At 45.1% G+C, this 18,269-nt stretch overlaps 1 protein-coding gene across 3 annotated transcripts in view; it reads left to right on the top strand.

The window, feature by feature from the left end:
• The first annotated feature begins 810 nt into the window (after positions 1 to 810).
• The window catches only part of LOC133123371 (dual specificity calcium/calmodulin-dependent 3',5'-cyclic nucleotide phosphodiesterase 1A-like), a 68,781-nt gene continuing 51,322 nt past the window's right edge, over positions 811 to 18,269 (top strand). Inside the window, exon 1 of one of the 3 annotated variants that reach the window (XM_061233807.1) lies at positions 811 to 825. Coding sequence is in view for 2 of the 3 variants with exons in the window: in XM_061233805.1 (XP_061089789.1) it covers positions 16,001 to 16,098 (98 nt within the window). In the remaining variant the exon portion in view is untranslated. Of the gene's footprint in view, positions 826 to 15,689; positions 16,099 to 18,269 lie in introns of those variants that run through there. The other 2 variants (XM_061233805.1, XM_061233804.1) reach the window with 2 other exon arrangements.

Below are 18,269 nucleotides of genomic sequence, written 5' to 3'. Positions count from 1 at the left end.
GTGCAAACATTCAGTGAAAGGCTTTGTTAGTTTATTAGAGAAATGAGAGACACATCAGCCTACTCCTACTCCCTTTGTTCTAACTTTGTCCATCCTCTTCAAACATATAATTGTCTCAGTCACAGACAAAAACACCTTATGGAGATGGATGAATTTCATATTTAAACACCACTAGGAGGAAATAATTAAACATTCTAAGATGAAGCTTCCTGGCAGTATTACATTCTATTTCTAATAGAACGTCAGACCATCATATTTTACAAAGTGCCTCACATTACAGGACTGAATGTTCATAGAACAATAATTAACTGTCTGGGAGCTATACTTTTAATGTGGACACTTGAGCATTAATTTCACTTGTAACTTCAAGTGTGTACAAATATATTAATGTCTCATCCTAATTTGCATGGTATACAAATACTGTACACATCTTCTGTGTATAAATTGTTTGGGAAAAATCGTCCTGTTTTGATGCAAAAAGTGCTTTTATGTTCTAGGAAATGGGAACATTTCTGTAAATAGCTCTTTTAACTATTGAAGAACTGCAGTTGAAATTGTACTTCCCTCTAGGGTCTTTCAGCACACTTATCCCTGGTTATGGGTATGCACTTTGTTGTACGTCGCTCTGGATAGGAGCGTCTGCCAAATGCCATTAATGTAATGTGATGTAATGAATGCCCAAACTTGGTACTCCATGCCTTCACCATTGCATTTCAAGACACTTTGAAAATGGCGCTTGTACTTCCTCACAGGTGACGCTCCGCAGCTCCTGACCAGGGTCCACAGGGAAGCTGGGAAGGACAGAGCTGATGTCAGAGAGTTAAGGTGTGCCATCTATCACACAGCATTATCGTAGTACTCTTCGAGCTATCGCCTTCCATATCTTTGTCACCCATTGAACTTCATTCCAATAGAGAGAATGTGCAACCCGGATACTGATTATACTCGCTTTTATGGAAAATAGAAAGGTGATTTTGTGCTCCAAATGGCGCTTGGCCTAATGATGTAACCATTCTGTTTTGACACATCTGTGCCTATTTAACCCTTTCACACGTAAGTAAACAAATATTTACAGTGGCCACACAGCTGTCAGCAGCTGTTCTCAAATTATACTTTTACATCACACTAGCCTTTGCATGGTAGAAGTTACTCTCAATATGAGTGCTGACAATTGTTGTAAATATAGTAATAATACTATATTGTAGTCCTATTAATGTAATAATAAGAATAATAACAGTTGCAACCTACTTACCCATTAGTGGCGAAAACTGCCCCCACATCAGTGGAAATCAGCCACCTTCATTCCTCTACCCTGTAATGGTGCTTTATACTGTGTGTAATGTTAGCTGTTCTAGCAGCTGCAATTTATATTTTTTAAAAGCCTAGCTTTATCTTCAATTTCCCCAGCATTGGATATCTGACTGTTCCATATAGCTAAATACAGTGCCCTCCAAAAGTAAAAAGCCAATCCCTTTGTTTTTGCAATACACTGAATACCTTTTGGGGTTGAGATAAAAAGATGAACACGGGACAAGAGTTAAAAATTTCAGCTTTTATTTCCTGGTATACTTAGAACTTCCCCAGCATTGGATTTCTGAGTATTCCATTTAGTTTCATATAGCTAAATACTGAACCACAGTAATAGCTGTGTGTGCCAGGCCCGAGGGGGCACCTACAATGTCAGTTAGTGCAGTCTGTCTGATGAAAATGTCATTATTTGTGATATTATTTGCATGTTTTCAAATACATGTTGCCAATTATCTATTCTAATTCTAGCAGACTGAGACGGGTGCGTGGGGGTTGGACCCAAAATGAACGACTCAGAAACAATAGTAATATAAAGACCCCTCAGGGCTTTATTCGGGACGAATCCCAGGAGAGTAGTCAACACAAGCAAAGTCCATACACGTAGATCCAGCCAAACAAAAAGTAAACAAACAAAAAGCACGGTGCCGAGGGAAGAGGCAAACTCGTAGTCGGTAGACGTGCAGGGAGGTCCGGTAGCAGGAGAGCTGTCAGCGGGGCAGATGAACCGACGGACGGCAGGCAGAGGCATAGTCGTGGGCGAAGCGGGAGTCGAAACCATGAAACAATCAGCGAAGCAAAAGTACAAAAACGGTAGGCGAGGACGTAGTCAAAAAACGAACGATGGTCACAAAACAGAAATCAATAAACAATGGTCGGTAAACAGGCTTGGATCGTAACGTGTAATCAATAGTGGGAAATGCTCAAGAGTTGCGTGGTAAACAGAGGCAGACAATTTCGCAGTGAACAGTAGCGCGACTGGGCTATAAATGCGGGTGTAGACAGGTGCAGACAATTAGTTAGAGCGTAGCAAGGAAATGGAAAACAGGTGCGATGGATGACAAGTTTAACAAGGAGATTAGTAATCGTTAGTAATAAACCTATCCTGCCCTAGCATTAGTAAATTAGTAAATGACATGCACGAGAAACGTAAGGTAACATGAACTCATGATTAGTTTGTTAGTTTCCACCCAATCCTGATCTAGCGTTAGTAGTTTTAGTAAATAGACAAATGGAAACAATTAGGGAGTGAATGACAGAAAGAGAGAGAGAGAAAAGGCGGAACGCAAGGTTTGCGGAAAGACATGTAAAAGTGTATGTTTAAACAGTAGCCAGTCTACGTAACAATAAACATAAATCAAAACTTAACACAAAACGAAACTAAGACGATAATCATTCAACATAACAAGGTAATATAATCATAACGAAACATAACTAGACATGACGAGAAAATAAATCGTAACAAGAAATAAACTAAACAACATGATGAACCTAGACTAACATAATACATGATAAGACAATACAAGACTAAGACAAAATGAATAAACATAAAACATGGCGAGACAGACCTGAAACGTGACAGGACCCCCCCCTTAACGACCGACTCCAGGCGGTCCTTGGAATTTATCAGGGTGGTCACGATGGAAGTCTCTGATGAGCGATTTGTCCAGAATGAGACTGGGAGCGACCCAGGAACGCTCCTCAGGGCCATAGCCCTCCCAGTCAACCAAGTATTGAACCCCACGGCCCCTCTTACGAATGTTCAAGAGTTTGTTAACAGTAAATGCAGGGTGGTTGTCAATAATGCGGGGGGGAGGTGGTGGGGGATCCGGGGGACATATGGGGTGAGAGGATACAGACTTAATACAGGAGACATGGAATGTGGGGTGAATCTTAAGGGAAGCAGGGAGTGACAATTTTACAGAGGAAGGATTGATGATTCTGTGGATTTTAAAGGGACCAATAAAGCGGGGTTGTTTGTGGGAAGTGGCTTGGAGGGGAATGTCCTTAGTGGATAGCCAGACGGAGTCACCTGGTTTGTAGGCCGGAGCTGGAGTGCGGTGGCGATCAGCAACACGCCGATTACGATCTGCCGTGCGTAAGAGCGCGGCCTTGGCGTCCCTCCAAATCTTGGCACATCGTTTCATGTGGGTGGCGAGGGAGGGAACAGCGATCTCAGCTTCTTGGTCGGGAAACAATGGAGGTTGGTAGCCTAGAGAGATCTCGAACAGAGACTTTCCGGTGGCGGCGCATGGAAGGGTGTTGTGCGCATACTCAACCCAGGTGAGCATCTTGCTCCATGAAGCCGGATTCTTGGCTTCAGCACCGCCAAGGTGCGGGTAAAGCCGGGATGGCAGGAAAGGAGGGATGAATGGGCCCATTGCAGCACCTGTGTCCGAGCGGCTGAGGGAACGTATAGGCGTAATCCGGGGTTGGACCTGGGATCGGGATCCTCCCGTAGAGCCCTCTGGATCACCGCCTCGATCTTCCATGTGACAGATCCGATAGTGCAGGAGGCAGGAAGGATGTTCTCGGGAACCTCACGCTCAGAACAGGTGTTGAATTGACGGGACAGGGCGTCGGGCTTAACGTTCTTCGATCCCGGGCGGTAGGTCAGAGAAAAGTTGAACCTCCCGAAGAACAGCGCCCATCTAGCCTGTCGAGAGTTCAGCTTCTTGGCTGTCTGGAGGTATGCCAGGTTCTTGTGGTCGGTCCAAACGATGAACGGCTTCTCGGCCCCCTCCAGCCAATGTCTCCACTCCTCCAGCGCCAGTTTGACTGCCAGCAGCTCTCGGTTTCCAACGTCATAGTTCCTCTCAGCAGGGGACAGCTTCTTGGAGAAGAAGGCGCAGGGGTGTAGTCGGTTGTCCGCGGCCGCCACCTGAGAGAGCACTGCTCCCACCCCTGTGACGGAAGCATCCGTCTCGACCACAAACTGGCGGGTAGGGTCGGGGTGTACCTCTCTTGACCTTGGTGAAGGCCGTCTCAGCTTCGGGGCTCCACCGGAATGGCACCGCAGGGGACCTGAGCTTGGTTAGGGGGGAGACCACTTGACTATAGGATCTGATGAATCTTCGGTAGAAGTTGGCGAATCCCAAGAAGCGTTGGAGCTGCTTACGTGAGGTGGGTGTGGGCCAGTCGGTAACTGCCAGAATCTTCTTGGGATCCGCCCTGATCCGTCCCTTCTCAAGGATAAACCCCAGGAACTCAACTGTGTCGGAGTGAAAAACGCACTTCTCCGCCTTGACGAATAATCTGTTCTCAAGGAGTCTTTGTAGAACTTGCCTGACGTGGTGCTCATGATCCTTGGCATTGGTGGAGTAGATCAAGATGTCATCCAGGTAGACGAACACATGGCGACCCAACAAGTCCCGAAGAACATCATTCACCAGGGTCTGGAACACAGCAGGAGCATTGGTGAGGCCGAATGGCATGACCAGGTATTCGAAGTGTCCGAGAGAGGTGTTGAAGGCGGTCTTCCATTCATCGCCCTCACGGATACGGACCAGGTGGTAAGCGTTGCGGAGATCCAACTTGGTGAAGATGGTGGCCTCGTGAAGTGGGTGGAACGCGGAGTCCATCAGGGGCAGAGGATACTTGTTCCTCACCGTGATGTTGTTCAGCTCCCTGTAGTTGATGCACGGGCGTAGGGAGCCATCCTTCTTCTGGACGAAGAAGAATCCCGCACCGACGGGAGAGGAAGATGGGCGAATTAGTCCGTTAGCCAGGCAGTCACGGAGGTATTTCTCCATAGCCTCCCTCTCAGGTCTGGAGACGTTGTATAGGCGACTTGAGGGGAGTGACGAACCGGGAAGGAGCTCGATCGCGCAGTCGTAGGGTCGATGAGGCGGCAGTGACTGAGCTTGGGTCTTGGAGAACACTGTGCCCAGGTCATGGTAAGGAGAGGGGACCCTCTCCAGGGAGGGTTTGGGAGTCTGTGGTAGAGCTGGCACTCCCTCTGCTGGTGGTGGGGCGGAACGCAAGCAGGACAGATGACACTTAGGATCCCATGCTTGCACTTGGTTAGAACTCCAGTTGATCGTGGGGTTGTGTTTCTGGAGCCAGGGTAATCCCAAGATGAGTTGGTCATTAGGGGACTGGATGACGCGGAACTGGATCATCTCCCGATGGTTCCCAGAAATGATCAGTTGTAAGGGAATGGTGATGTGCGTAATGCGGCAGAAAGTCCTTCCATCCAGCGACCGCGCGTTCTCAGGGTGGGGTAGAGGGAGGGTGGGGATGTTCAGTTCAGACACCAACACTTCGTCGATGAGGTTGGCGTCCGCTCCAGAATCCACCAACGTGTTAATCCGGGTTGTTCCGTCGGGGAGAATTAACAGCGTGGTGAGCGTGGGACGATGGTTGTCTCTGTCAGACCCCTCATGCCTGTCGACTGCTCTCACCTCTACTGGTCGCCTGGTCCTGAAGGGGCACCGAGCCTGGGTGTGACCCGGCCTCCCACAGTAGAAGCACGAGCCGGTGGATCTGCGGCGTGCTCGTTCCTCGGTAGAGATCCTGGTACCGGCCCGGGACAGGTCCATGGGTTCGGGTCCCTCCGACTGCTGCTCCTTAAGTCGAGGACTTGGCCCCTGCCTGGGGTACGGGTTGCCGGGAAGGATCGGTCTCTCCGGCCGGCGTTGTCTGGCACGGTTGTCCAGACGGATCGTGGTGCGCACGAGTTGGTCGAGCTGGGTGATGGGGTCCAGTCGCGCCAACTCGTCGTGAAGCGTCTCGCTCAGGCTGACCAGGAAGAGATTCGCCAATGCTGCATCGTTCCAACTAGTAGCCGCCGCGAGGGTGCGGAAGTCGATGGAGTGATCTGCCGCGGTCTTCCGTCCCTGGCACAGAGCAATCAGTGTCTGGGATGGCTCCTGGTCGCTGGATGCGTGTTGGAACACCTTCCGAATCTCATCGGCGAAGACTGGGTAACGAGGAGGAAAAGAATCCCCGGACCACACCGCCGTAGCCCAATCCAACGCCCTCCCCTTGAGCAGTCCCATCACATAGCCTATCCGACGGTCGTCGCTGTTGTAGGTCTGGGGCTGTTGCTTGAAAACAGACTCGCATTGGAGTAGGAACGCCTTGCACCTCTCAGGTTCTCCACCGGACCTCTCCGGAGGGGGTTGTTGGGGCTCCCGGAATTGCCAGGCTCCCGAGGGGTTGACCGCCGGGGAAGTGGGTGGGTGGGTGGGTTCTTCCCGTGGTTGTGGCAGGACCGCAACGGCGAGCCTCCTCATCTCTGCACACAGTTCACGAATCTCCAGGTGAAGCTCGGAAATTCCTTATGAATGCTGCCGGACGATGGCTCCTTGTTCCTGAAGGGCGTGGAACATGGCAGTTGAGTCAGCAGGGTCCATAGTGGCGAAATTGTTCTGAGACGGGTGCGTGGGGGTTGGACCCAAAATGCACGACAATAGTAATATAAAGACCCCTCAGGGCTTTATTCGGGACGAATCCCAGGAGAGTAGTCAACACAAGCAAAGTCCATACACGTAGATCCAGCCAAACAAAAAGTAAACAAACAAAAAGCACGGTGCCGAGGGAAGAGGCAAACTCGTAGTTGGTAGACGTGCAGGGAGGTCCGGTAGCAGGAGAGCTGTCAGCGGGGCAGATGAACAGACGGACGGCAGAGGCGTAGTCGCGGGCGAAGCGGGAGTCGAAACCATGAAACAATCAGCGAAGCAAAAGTACAAAAACGGTAGGCGAGGACGTAGTCAAAAAACGAACGATGGTCACAAAACAGAAATCAATAAACAATGGTTGGTAAACAGGCTTGGACCGTAACGTGTAATCAATAGTGGTAAATGCTCAAGAGTTGCGTGGTAAACAGAGGCAGACAATTTCGCAGTGATCAGTAGCGCGACTGGGCTATAAATGCGGGTGTAGACAGGTGCAGACAATTAGCTAGAGCGTAGCAAGGAAATGGAAAACAGGTGCGATGGATGACAAGTTTAACAAGGAGATTAGTAATTGTTAGTAATAAACCTATCCTGCCCTAGCATTAGTAAATTAGTAAATGACATGCACAAGAAACGTAAGGTAACATGAACACATGATTAGTTTGTTAGTTTCCACCCAATCCTGATCTAGCGTTAGTAGTTTTAGTAAATAGACAAATGGAAACAATTAGGGAGTGAATGACAGAAAGAGAGAGAACGGAACGCAAGGTTTGCGGAAAGACATGTAAAAGTGTATGTTTAAACAGTAGCCAGTCTACGTAACAATAAACATAAATCAAAACATAACACAAAACGAAACTAAGACGATAACCATTCAACATAACAAGGTAATATAATCGTAACGAAACATAACTAGACATGACGAGAAAATAAATCGTAACAAGATATAAACTAAACAACATGACGAACCTAGACTAACATAATACATGATAAGACAATACAAGACTAAGACAAAATGAATAAACATAAAACATGGCGAGACAGACCTGAAACGTGACACAGACATTGTAATGGACACCCACAATCTTTGTAAATTAAGCATTTCTCTATTGCAGAGGTCACCAACCCTGGTCCTGGAGAGCTACTGGGTCTGCTGGTTTTCGCTGTTACTCTGCACTTAATTGATCAATTGGAGCAGATGATTACACAAAAACCAGCAGACCCAGTAGCTCTCCAGGACCAGGGTTGGTGACCTCTGCTCTAATGTACTATCTTTAGTGGAATGTTGAAAAACAAGATGGCTGCGCCCACTGAACTGTCAAGTGCCGCCAAAGCTGTTGCTACCGTCGATATATTTTCACCATTTGTAGTCTTTAGTTCATTATTTTGATTACTGGTGGGTTTACCGTGATGTGACACATTGCAACTTGTAATCGCCATTGTATTGTTTACATTATGCTTTCTGTCACTGCGGAGTTAGCTCATTTAGACAGCCAGCAGTCTATAATGTTATTATAGCTAATTAAAATTAGTTAGTATATTTTTTCCTGTTGAGCAAGTGTGAACGACCGGTTTTGTAAAAATTTTGTCAAACACTTAATTTGCAAATACATATGCTACTTAGACTCTTGATGGTGCAAATGTGTACCCACATTTGTGAATGTATGTAGATGAGATCGTCAGTAGTGTTTATGCAACTGGTTAACCTAGCGTTGCATATAGTGCAAATTAAAATAGATGACAAACGTTACTATACTGCAGAAAAATGAGCATTTCAGTACAACTACAGATGACTCATGGGCATTCTATTAGAATCGTGTTTGCACTTTTACATTAAGTTCCAATTGTTAGATACATGTTTAAAAGGTCAAGAACCACTAAATTGCTCAGCTAGTGCAGTGTTGATGTCAGTAAGGTATACAATCGTCATTTATCAGCCATTTCAACTTCTGAAATCACAAGTTGATATTGATTCTGACAATGAATATGCTGACAGGGTTTAGTGCACACCTCTGTGACATTGTTCAGAAGCTGTGTTAGACAGCAGAAACCCATTATGGCAACATTATAAAGTGAGCGGTCTAATGACACGTTCTAATCACATATTTCTGATTGTACGCTTTTGGGCCAGTTCTGGAGTGATCACATATCTGTCCATACATGCACAACCTTGGTGACTGAGTGTATATGCACTATACTACCTAATAAAGTGCTCACTAAGTGTACACTGTGTATATAAGCATTTACTGTATCTGTCCATTGCCAGTCAGGGGTGCCAATAATTCTGGAGCCCACTGTATTTATTTATTTATTTTATTATGTATATATATATATATATATATATATATTTTTTTTTTTTTTTTTTTTTTCAAAATGGATCATGGAGTCACTGCTGTCTAGATTCGTTTTTGGAGACTGCTGTTTTTTCACAGCTAAAAATAAAAGTCCTCTTAATAGCACAACACCTCATTACATTACATTATTACATTATTGGCATTTGGCAGACGCTCTTATCCAGAGCGATGTACAACAAAGTGCATACCCATAACCAGGGATAAGTGCGCTGAAAGACGCTAGAGGGACGTACAATTTCAACTGCTGATGTATGTCAGAGTATCTTATACTTTGTCACACACAATGATGATTTTTTAATGAGGAATTCTGTTTCATGACTTGCAGGACTGTCCCAAATTAGGGATGTCAATTCAAAGTAAGGTGAAACTTGCCTTGGACCTCATGGGTCACTTGCTGTTCTGACACTGTGTAGTCGGTCTCCTTAAATTACAGTACATGGTATCACTATTCCTTATCTAATTAGAGTGCTAATATAAGTGTGTGGCTGGCTTTGGGAAACCAAACCATGCCTAATCACACATTACGTGGACCAGGTCTAAGATAGCACCATAAAATGTCAGAGACAGTGTTAGCAGCACAATTTTACTGTCTGTTGTAAACTCTGTGGGTTTTTAAGTGAGTCTTGCTCAATTTAAAAGTGTCTGACAAGTGTTCAGTCCCCTCTGAAGTGTGTGCTTCCCCTGGTTATGCAGCTCAACCAGAGGTACAGCTCTTTCTTGCAGAGACAAGGACCAACCTTTCAACTGAAAACCTTTCCTGTGTTTGAATTGTGTAGTCTCGAAACCAGATTATTGAACTGCATTTCCTAATCAAGTCATTAATTGTCAAAATGAATGTCCAGTCTATAATGGTAGGTTGTGAGCTTCAGGCAAATGTGGGCCCTCGTGTGTATTACTATAGAACTGCAAGATGTGAGAGACATACAGAACAAAGATGGATGCCATTCCTCCATTAGCAAAGTCGCTATGGAAACGCATAACAGCTGCCGTGTTCCACTCTCAAAGGTTTGTCGGGCGGTGATAACTAGGCATTCCGCTCTACAGTGGGGAATGCACGGAGCGGCCTCATTGGCTTCTCTCTGCCCTGAAGAAGCTCCGCTCGGTTTGTCAATCCGCACGGCTCGCTTTTCGGGGACACGACGAGCGAGCAGCTGCACGTACAGAAACAGCGCGCTCAATTTCTGCAAATGAGCTCATTTTCCATTAGTGTAACAAACAAGATCATTGGCAGTAATGAGTGATCGTTAAGGACATTATTCAACAGAGCCCTACAGTATGAGCTAAGCTCCTGAGCTGCGATGGCTTCAGATTCTACATCTAGAGAGAGAGAGAGATGAGGGGAGAGAGATATGAGAGGAGAGAGAGAGGGGGGATGAGAGACAGGGGTGGGGGGCGGATGGTGATTTGCCTTTGATACTGCCCAGGATGAAGTCAGGCTGCCGTGTTGCTGGGAGAATCGCATTACAGCCATGCTAATTAGTCCAGAACATGGCAAGGGGGCATTCAGATATTGACACAGTGCAAGGCCTGACAACCCATCCACTTCCCCCGTAGACTGGTTATCCTCACAATGTGATGGGACATGAAAGAGTATCCCAAATAACTCACTTAGATGATTTAGAGAAAGTCAACTAAAGCCCATTCTTATTTTGTCCATGCTCCAACCTTCTGCAGAAAAGCCTGCCGCATTAATTGTGGAGATGAAAGCCCCCAGAAAGAGCATCATACCACATTGTCCTTTTCTGTCAACACCTTCTTAGCATGGCAATGGATCTGTTTCATCAAATATAAACATGATGATGTTTTCCCTGTGGTCAGGGTTATCTGATACAAAAGGCAGCACATTATATGCGACTTTTTTTTTCCTTTGGGGACATGATCAATAAGTAATGGGTTACCATCACATCTTCTCTGTCCTTTGTTGGGTTTACAATAGTTCAGCTGAACTCTTCATAATATTGTGGAGTGATGTACTGGACTCCACAAAGGGTGAACTCTTGTCCTTTCTTTCATTGGTTTAAAAAAAAACTTTCACAGTTTCAAATTCTCAGAGGAAATTCCATTTCACCTTATTTTGTTGCCAAGGATGAAATTCAAGCGCTTTCACTCATTTACAGCATCTGTAGATACACATATATCTGTACATTTGAGATCTGAGTGTACACAATGCAACCCACTTGTAGGAATAGTATCCTACCTCAGAAGTTTTTGCTCTTACTAACAGGTCGAAGCAGGTTGCCTTGACATGGCTGGATTTTCAGGGTTTTAAGGCACAATATTTGTAATTGCATAGTTTAGTGTGCCATTTTGTGTAAAAAATTCATAGTGTAATTAAAACCAGTCAATAACAGCAAATGTGTTTTTCTTAAAGTAATACATTGCATATTCAGAGAGCAGTTAGTTAACCTGAATGGCTACCCCTATTTTATCTTGGATACAATGACTGCCTTTGGAAATGGTAATCAAAATCTAATTGTGTCACTATCTAAGGGTGGTGCGAGCGATTTACCCATCAAGAGTGATTTGAATTTCATTTGAAGTCAAGACTATGCAAAAACGTTAGATACCACAGTGCATCTGTGAAATATGAAATGTGGTTCTGCGCACAGTCAGATGTTGCATAAAGATGAATGACACTGAAATGCCGCACGTTCAGTATAACACTTTTCACTCTCTTTGTTAATTCAATTCTTGTCAGGTTCTTAATTAGCAAATTCACATAAAATGTCACCAAGGGCAGACAGTTGAATTGCTGGGTAATTATCCTTGCATGAATAATACATTATGCCACAAGGTTTAGGGTCCAACATGTTATAATGTCATTCACCTGCTGCTTTTAAGACATTGCCATAGATGGCTATGGCAATGGACCATTCAAATATGGCAGGGACAACATTATTTGAATTATATTCTTATCACATTATGGTCAGGGTGGTCTTTCAGTAATGGATGTCTGTCAAGGGCCCTGCCCCTACAGAGGCACCTGCCTCCTGCCGAAACTTCATTTTTTTTTTTTCAATTCTATGGGGAAAATTCTGGATTGTCTTTATACATTAAACACCATAGTGAATTAAGAATAATTAATGCAATGGTGATTTTGTATCTGATGGTGAGGTGGAATGAGTAAACTTTCTCTGGGTTGTAAAAAACTGTAATAGTAAAACTTATGTCATCAATTTAACTAGTTTGATACATTCATATTTGTTCATTTAACTAGTTTTTGTTCATATTATCAGAAAAACATTATATGGGCATATTATTTCAAACCCTATGCTGCAGATAAACTTTTTTGTTATAGCTTAAGTGACATACAGTATAGAAACATATCTGGTGTTTTTGGGTCCTTAAAACACGACAGGATGCGTTTGTTAGGCTAATAATCATGTAGTTAATTCAATTATGCTGGCAGCATGATATTTGTTATATAGCAGTATAGTCGCCAAGATGTTATTCGTCCAGGGCTTGGCTTGCTTAAGGTGTTCAAGAGTCAGTACCTCATTTTGGCTCTTGGATTTCCAAATTCCACATTTCTTTGTGCAGTGATGTGCCTCAAGATTCAGACCCATCTGGACTGAGCCGATGCCAATGAGTCCTGTGGTGTAAAGGACAATTCATCACAGGGTCGCCCAGAGAGAGGGAGGATTATACAGTCAGCGGGTTGTTCCCTGCCTCATCACACAACAGCAGCTTCATTCCATGCAGTCTCAAGTAAAACAACGTGATACTGGAAACGTTAGTACCGCCTGGAATTAGCCCATGAGGGCTGTGAGTATGTTGGATGTGAAATGACTCCATATGGTGCTTAAAAGATGTGCAGTAGGAAAAAAAAAAGGGTTCTTGAAGTGTGAAGGTTCGCCTTTTCAGCGAGTGACTGCTAGCGCGCTCCATATCAGATGTGTCCGTGACAGCTGGGCTTCCTAAAACGCCACAGCATGCCCCCCAAAGGACGGCAGTATGAACTGCAGCTTTAGCATGCTTACAGAACCCGCTACGTCCACAGACGCAACAGAATATTTCCAAGCATTCCTTCGTAATAAAATGACTAATTGTGTAAGGTTGAAAAACAGTGCAGCAGGTGGACCATGTCCCCACACCCCTCTCTCCCCCTCCTTTGCCCCAGTTCTTAAGCGTGCTGTTCCTGGGCTTTACACTTTAGTGTAAAGCGAGCCATCCTAGTACGCTAACATGTCCACTGTTCCCCCGGTGCTCCCTCCCGGCACAGCCCACTGAATAACATGGAGATGGATGTTGCTATGACAACCACCCCCCATCAATAACCATTTTCAGAACAGAAGGCAAAGATGAATAACGCTTTATTTGCAGACGCACTAAAAGAGCAGGCCATCGCGGTTTACGATTCTATGATGAGCTTGTTGAGGAAAAAGACATCAGTCGCCCATTTGTTTTTGTTTTTTTGTGCAAACATCGCTAATCTCATTTACCCTAATGAAGAGGAATAGAGAGAACTGGATTGTTTTCCCTCACAACTGCGGCAGTGAGGATTGGCCGTTTTTGAGGACCCAGCAACAAAAGGCTGTTATCAGTTTGAAACTGAATTTGTGCTATTTCCTTTTCATTTGATCCTGTGTGACAGATAGAAGGAAATAAGTGGATTTGAGGGACAGAACTGATGAGCAAATGCCTCTTTTTAATGGCCCATTCGCTGCAATAATTTGATGGAGGAAATCTTTTTCCTTGTTGTGCCGTACTAATTTTAAAATGATTATGGTGCAGTAATTCAATCAAAAACAGACCTCAAGGAAATTATCAGAACTCAGGCTTGGGAAGAAATGTCTATATAGCACAACACAGCACATGTAAAATGATTTCCCCACCAACAAAAAAAAAGAATAAAAAAATCACAAGCCAGTCACAAATATTGTCACCCATATTGTTCCATCATGCTTTGCAGCGTGAACTTTTAAACTCTGAATTATGCAGAGAAATGCATGCGCAGTACTGGAGGTGAATCTGATGTGAAATTGCCCCTGCATACAGACGGGGTTTGATCGAATCAGACCTGACTTTTGGCCTTTCCGCTCACCCGGAGATGACTCCTGTTTAATCTTGGCTTGGCTCGAGCGCCCCTACCCCACCCTACCCCACCCTACCCCACCGGCACACTCCGCTCCCCCTCTATGCCCGACTGATCAGTCGGGATGCTTATGTGCTTTACAAACAATCATGCAATTTTCATCAGCCCTGGCCCCTCTGGCAGAGAGCGGGGATTAGAGGCTGACGCTATGTGTGTACACAGTAAAATGCTCACTGCTAAACCGACTCTTACATACTCGACTGCATATGGTACCTATTAGAGTCATATGCGCACTGGTAGATTTGAATTAACACCAAGCATTTTACTGTGTGAAGGAGAAGGGGAGCTTCTTCACTGTTTTGCCCCATAAACAGACTAAAATCAGGGCTAGCGCTCGCAGGGTAATTGTCGTTTTTGTTACTCTGCGAGTGCTGGCCTTTATTTTTGTCTATGTTATTACATTGGGCCATAGCACCCACGTCTGCCCCTCAAACAAAGACCCGTCAAAGATTGTGCAAGTGATCTCCTGCTCCTGCAGAATGCTAAGTGGCCGCTCTTGTGTTTCCTGAGGTGTTTAGCAGAAAGGAAGCAGGAACGGACCAGAACGTCCTGTTAGCAGATTGTCCTGAGATGCCTCCATATGGAGCTTCAGAGACGCCGAAAGGTCAGAAAGTAAAAGTCCGGCATCTGATTTCACTAATTAGCCAGCTGATTTCACTAATTGGTTCTACCTCCTGCCTTAATTGTGCGACAGTAATTAGCAAATTCAGATGATTGGAACAAAATACTGCGTAGGACTTTTGCTTTCTGAACGTAGAATTTCTAGCTCTCATCCTGCCAACACGGCCACAGGTTTTTTACTGCCTCCTTAGTGTCCAGAATGGACATGATAAAACTTCATTTCTGTGCCTCTGGCACTGGAGGACGACATTGTTTGTGAAGTTCGGGGTTCTGCTGTTTTTCTTCATCCAATCTGTTAGCTATTAGATTCCAGTCCATGACCCCTTACAAATAAAATGTGGTGAAATTTGCCTTTTCACATGTGAAAATCTATTTTACATGTGAATTTGACATTTTCACATGTGAATGAAAATTTCCATTGAAAAGACACTGTCACGTTGAGTTATTTGCATATAAAATGTGAACTACAATTTCTACATGTAAAAACAAAACATGTGACTTGAAATAGCATAGGTCACCTTTTTCCACTCTCATTTTATCCATGGGATTATTTGTATAGTTCACGTGTGTACTTCACTTGTTGGGTATTCAAGGAACCCAAGGACCCATTCAAAGCGCCCCCTCTCATGACCTATAGTAGTGGCCGTGTTAGTCATTCAAACATGTATGAGAGTGTGTGTACGGGGGGTGGGGGAGTCAGTTTTGGTGTGTCCGTGAGCATGCGTATAAGTGTGTATGAATGCGCGTGGGAGGCGTGTGTGTGTAAGTGTGTATGAATGTGTGTAGGAGGAGAGTGTGTGTAAGTGTGTGTGTTTACGCGCACGTGTGGCAATATGCGTGCACGTGTGCCCTAGTACATAACGTCGGCCACCTGTGTGATGAGAAGCTGAACGGAGAAACAGTGCTAGAGCTTGTGAGAAGAGCTCCTGCTAGCACTACGCAGACAGAGGTACTGCGTGAGAGAGAAAGAGAGAGAGAGAGAAAGAGAGGGGGGAGAGAGAGGGGGAGAGACTGATTTGACCATCTGACAGTGGAGAGGAGAGCGGCCCCTGTGAATGCCGCACTGCTGGTGGGAGTGTTTCTCTCTGCGCTCTCAGTCTCAGCACGCTACGCTAACAGGAGCTGGCGCGTCGCACGGACACCGTGCCGGCTGAGATGCTCTAAAAGGCGACCCGTTTCTTCGATGCAGCACCTGGCAACCGCCGTCTCACCTTAGGACACTCGCCATGGATTCTCTGGGCAGCGACGCGGACAATCTGGAGAGCTCCTTAAAGTACCCAAAGACCAAGCAGAGCGAGAACATGTGGATGCGGCTGAAGGGGATGTAAGTGAAGTTCTCGCGCGTAACTTCTGCACGGAAGGCAAAAAACAACGCATGCTAAGGAGACGAGGGCAGGCTATTAATGTGACAGGATTTAAGATGTCTTTTTACTGGGGTTTAAACGGGTGCAGCAAAGTGAGGAGAACTCTTAGTCGTCTCTGATAGATCTTAATATCATTTGGTCAGGAAGCATGCAGTGATGCAGCTGGTCATTTGATGAATCCTGACACATGTGGCCACAGCTTCTGGGCATTCGGTACCTTTTGCGTAATTTCCATGAAATGCCTTCGAGAAAAAAGCAACCTGTTTTTAAATGTTTCTTGGTTGATTCCTCTCTCTCCCCCCTCCCTTTGTGTGTGTGTGTGCATGTGTGTTTGAGAGTGCAGGCTTTGTTTATCAATAACCAGTAGTACTGTGTCCACATGTCTTAACTTGTTGCTAGCTATAAAGGTATTTCTCATTTCGGACAGGTTCACCCCAAACAGTCACCTTTTGTTACATTTTGTTATTCTCATGTATTATTGGTGTTGATGCTACAAATCTACTGCTTTAGCCAGCCTCAGAGTCAGAGCAGTCTTATACCAACCGTTTCTTTTAATCTGCACATTTTAATTAGCTACATTAACCAGTATAAAGGTCACACATTTATCTTGAAGAGGTAACAGGCTATAGAGTCCAATTAATTATTGTTTTTCCACAGAATACACGATAAATAAACGAGCTATGCTAATATTTCACTGAGTAGCATCAGACAGACGTGAAAGGAATGTTACGCCCACAAAGGACTGTGTTGGTATGGTGACTGAAGTAGCCTATTAGCATAACCTGCCGGATTGGCTCGGTGGCTCACTCACAATCCTCGGTTTAAAGAAGGAGCGACAGCACTTCAGACCGGGGCTAATACATTGAGGGAAAGCCTAGCGTTTGAGCAGCGAACTGACTCTCATTAAAGGCGAAATTTAACTTTGGGCTCCACGGGGGCAGAGCCCCACTGCAGCCCCTCCTGCGTTCCTGCATATCACAGCCGCACTCATCAGAGCGCACGCTAAAGTAATCAGGTATAAACCGCCGGTGCAACTTCACGCCGTTTAATCATTTAGAGCCGTTACGAAACCGCGGTTCAAACGTATTCACAGGGCACCGTTAGGACAGCACTCCTCCCCCCACTGCGCGCAGAAAAACACACTGTGCTCGTGTGTATATGTGCGTTGTACACGCACACGCATACAGCAAATGTGCGAATGTACTGTGCACACACACACGCGGGACAGGTGTGTACAACGCTATCGGTGACAGAGCAGTCCGTCTGTGTGGTGTGTCAGCTGGGTGCAGGGCACTTAAAAAGGTGGTTGAAGGCCAGGCCATAATATTTTGAGTCGAACACTCTTCATTAAAAGTAGTTGAGCAGGACACTTACCGTTCTGAGTGATTCAAATCATGATGTAAGATCCTGCAGGCCAGTATTTAAGTTTTATCTGCACACGTTGACACCATTGCAGGGGGGGGCTAGTCCCGCTGATCAGAATGCTAAATGTTACACTGCTATTAATCTACACTCGCTGTGTAATTTTCCCAGTACAGGGAAAGGGAGGTTTTCTGTCAACAGGACCCCCATATAGCAGTGAACTTTATAATGTCATCATGTGCTGTAATACGATAATAATAGTAAGGCAATGGTGAAAAGATGCAATGTTGCCAGTGCAAACTGTACTCCCAATGGAAAAACATACAAAATCCTGTTATATGACCTTATTTAGCCTAACCATGAATACCCCATTGAGATCCTACTGTTGCTACAGTTGCACCTGGTATTTCATTTATTTTGTGCTGTTCCACCACTTCAGCCAATACTTCCTGTGACAAAACTCCCAGCCTTTTTATTCTGTAGGATTTTCCCATTAAAATTCACCAGAGCTGATAATTTCACAGCCATTCTTTAAAAATATATACCTATGTCCCAACCTCCCTAGATGGTTCCAATTCTCAGGGCCTATGTATTTCAACCACCCCAATATTTACAATAGTTACGCCCAGATGATTTTCTTGCCTTCCTAGTTGCTGGAATGATCGACTCTAATAACTCTTCATTGCCCACCAGCAAATAAAATTGTAAACTTTTGCGTTTCTCTCCCTCTCTCCAATATCTCCCCGTGGCTGCTTCATAAGTAGCACAC

The sequence above is a fragment of the Conger conger genome, chromosome 3, assembly GCF_963514075.1.
Source record: "Conger conger chromosome 3, fConCon1.1, whole genome shotgun sequence".
NCBI lineage: Eukaryota > Metazoa > Chordata > Actinopteri > Anguilliformes > Congridae > Conger > Conger conger.
The sequence above is the reverse complement of the archived record's forward strand: the minus strand, read 5'-3'. Positions and strand labels throughout refer to the sequence as shown.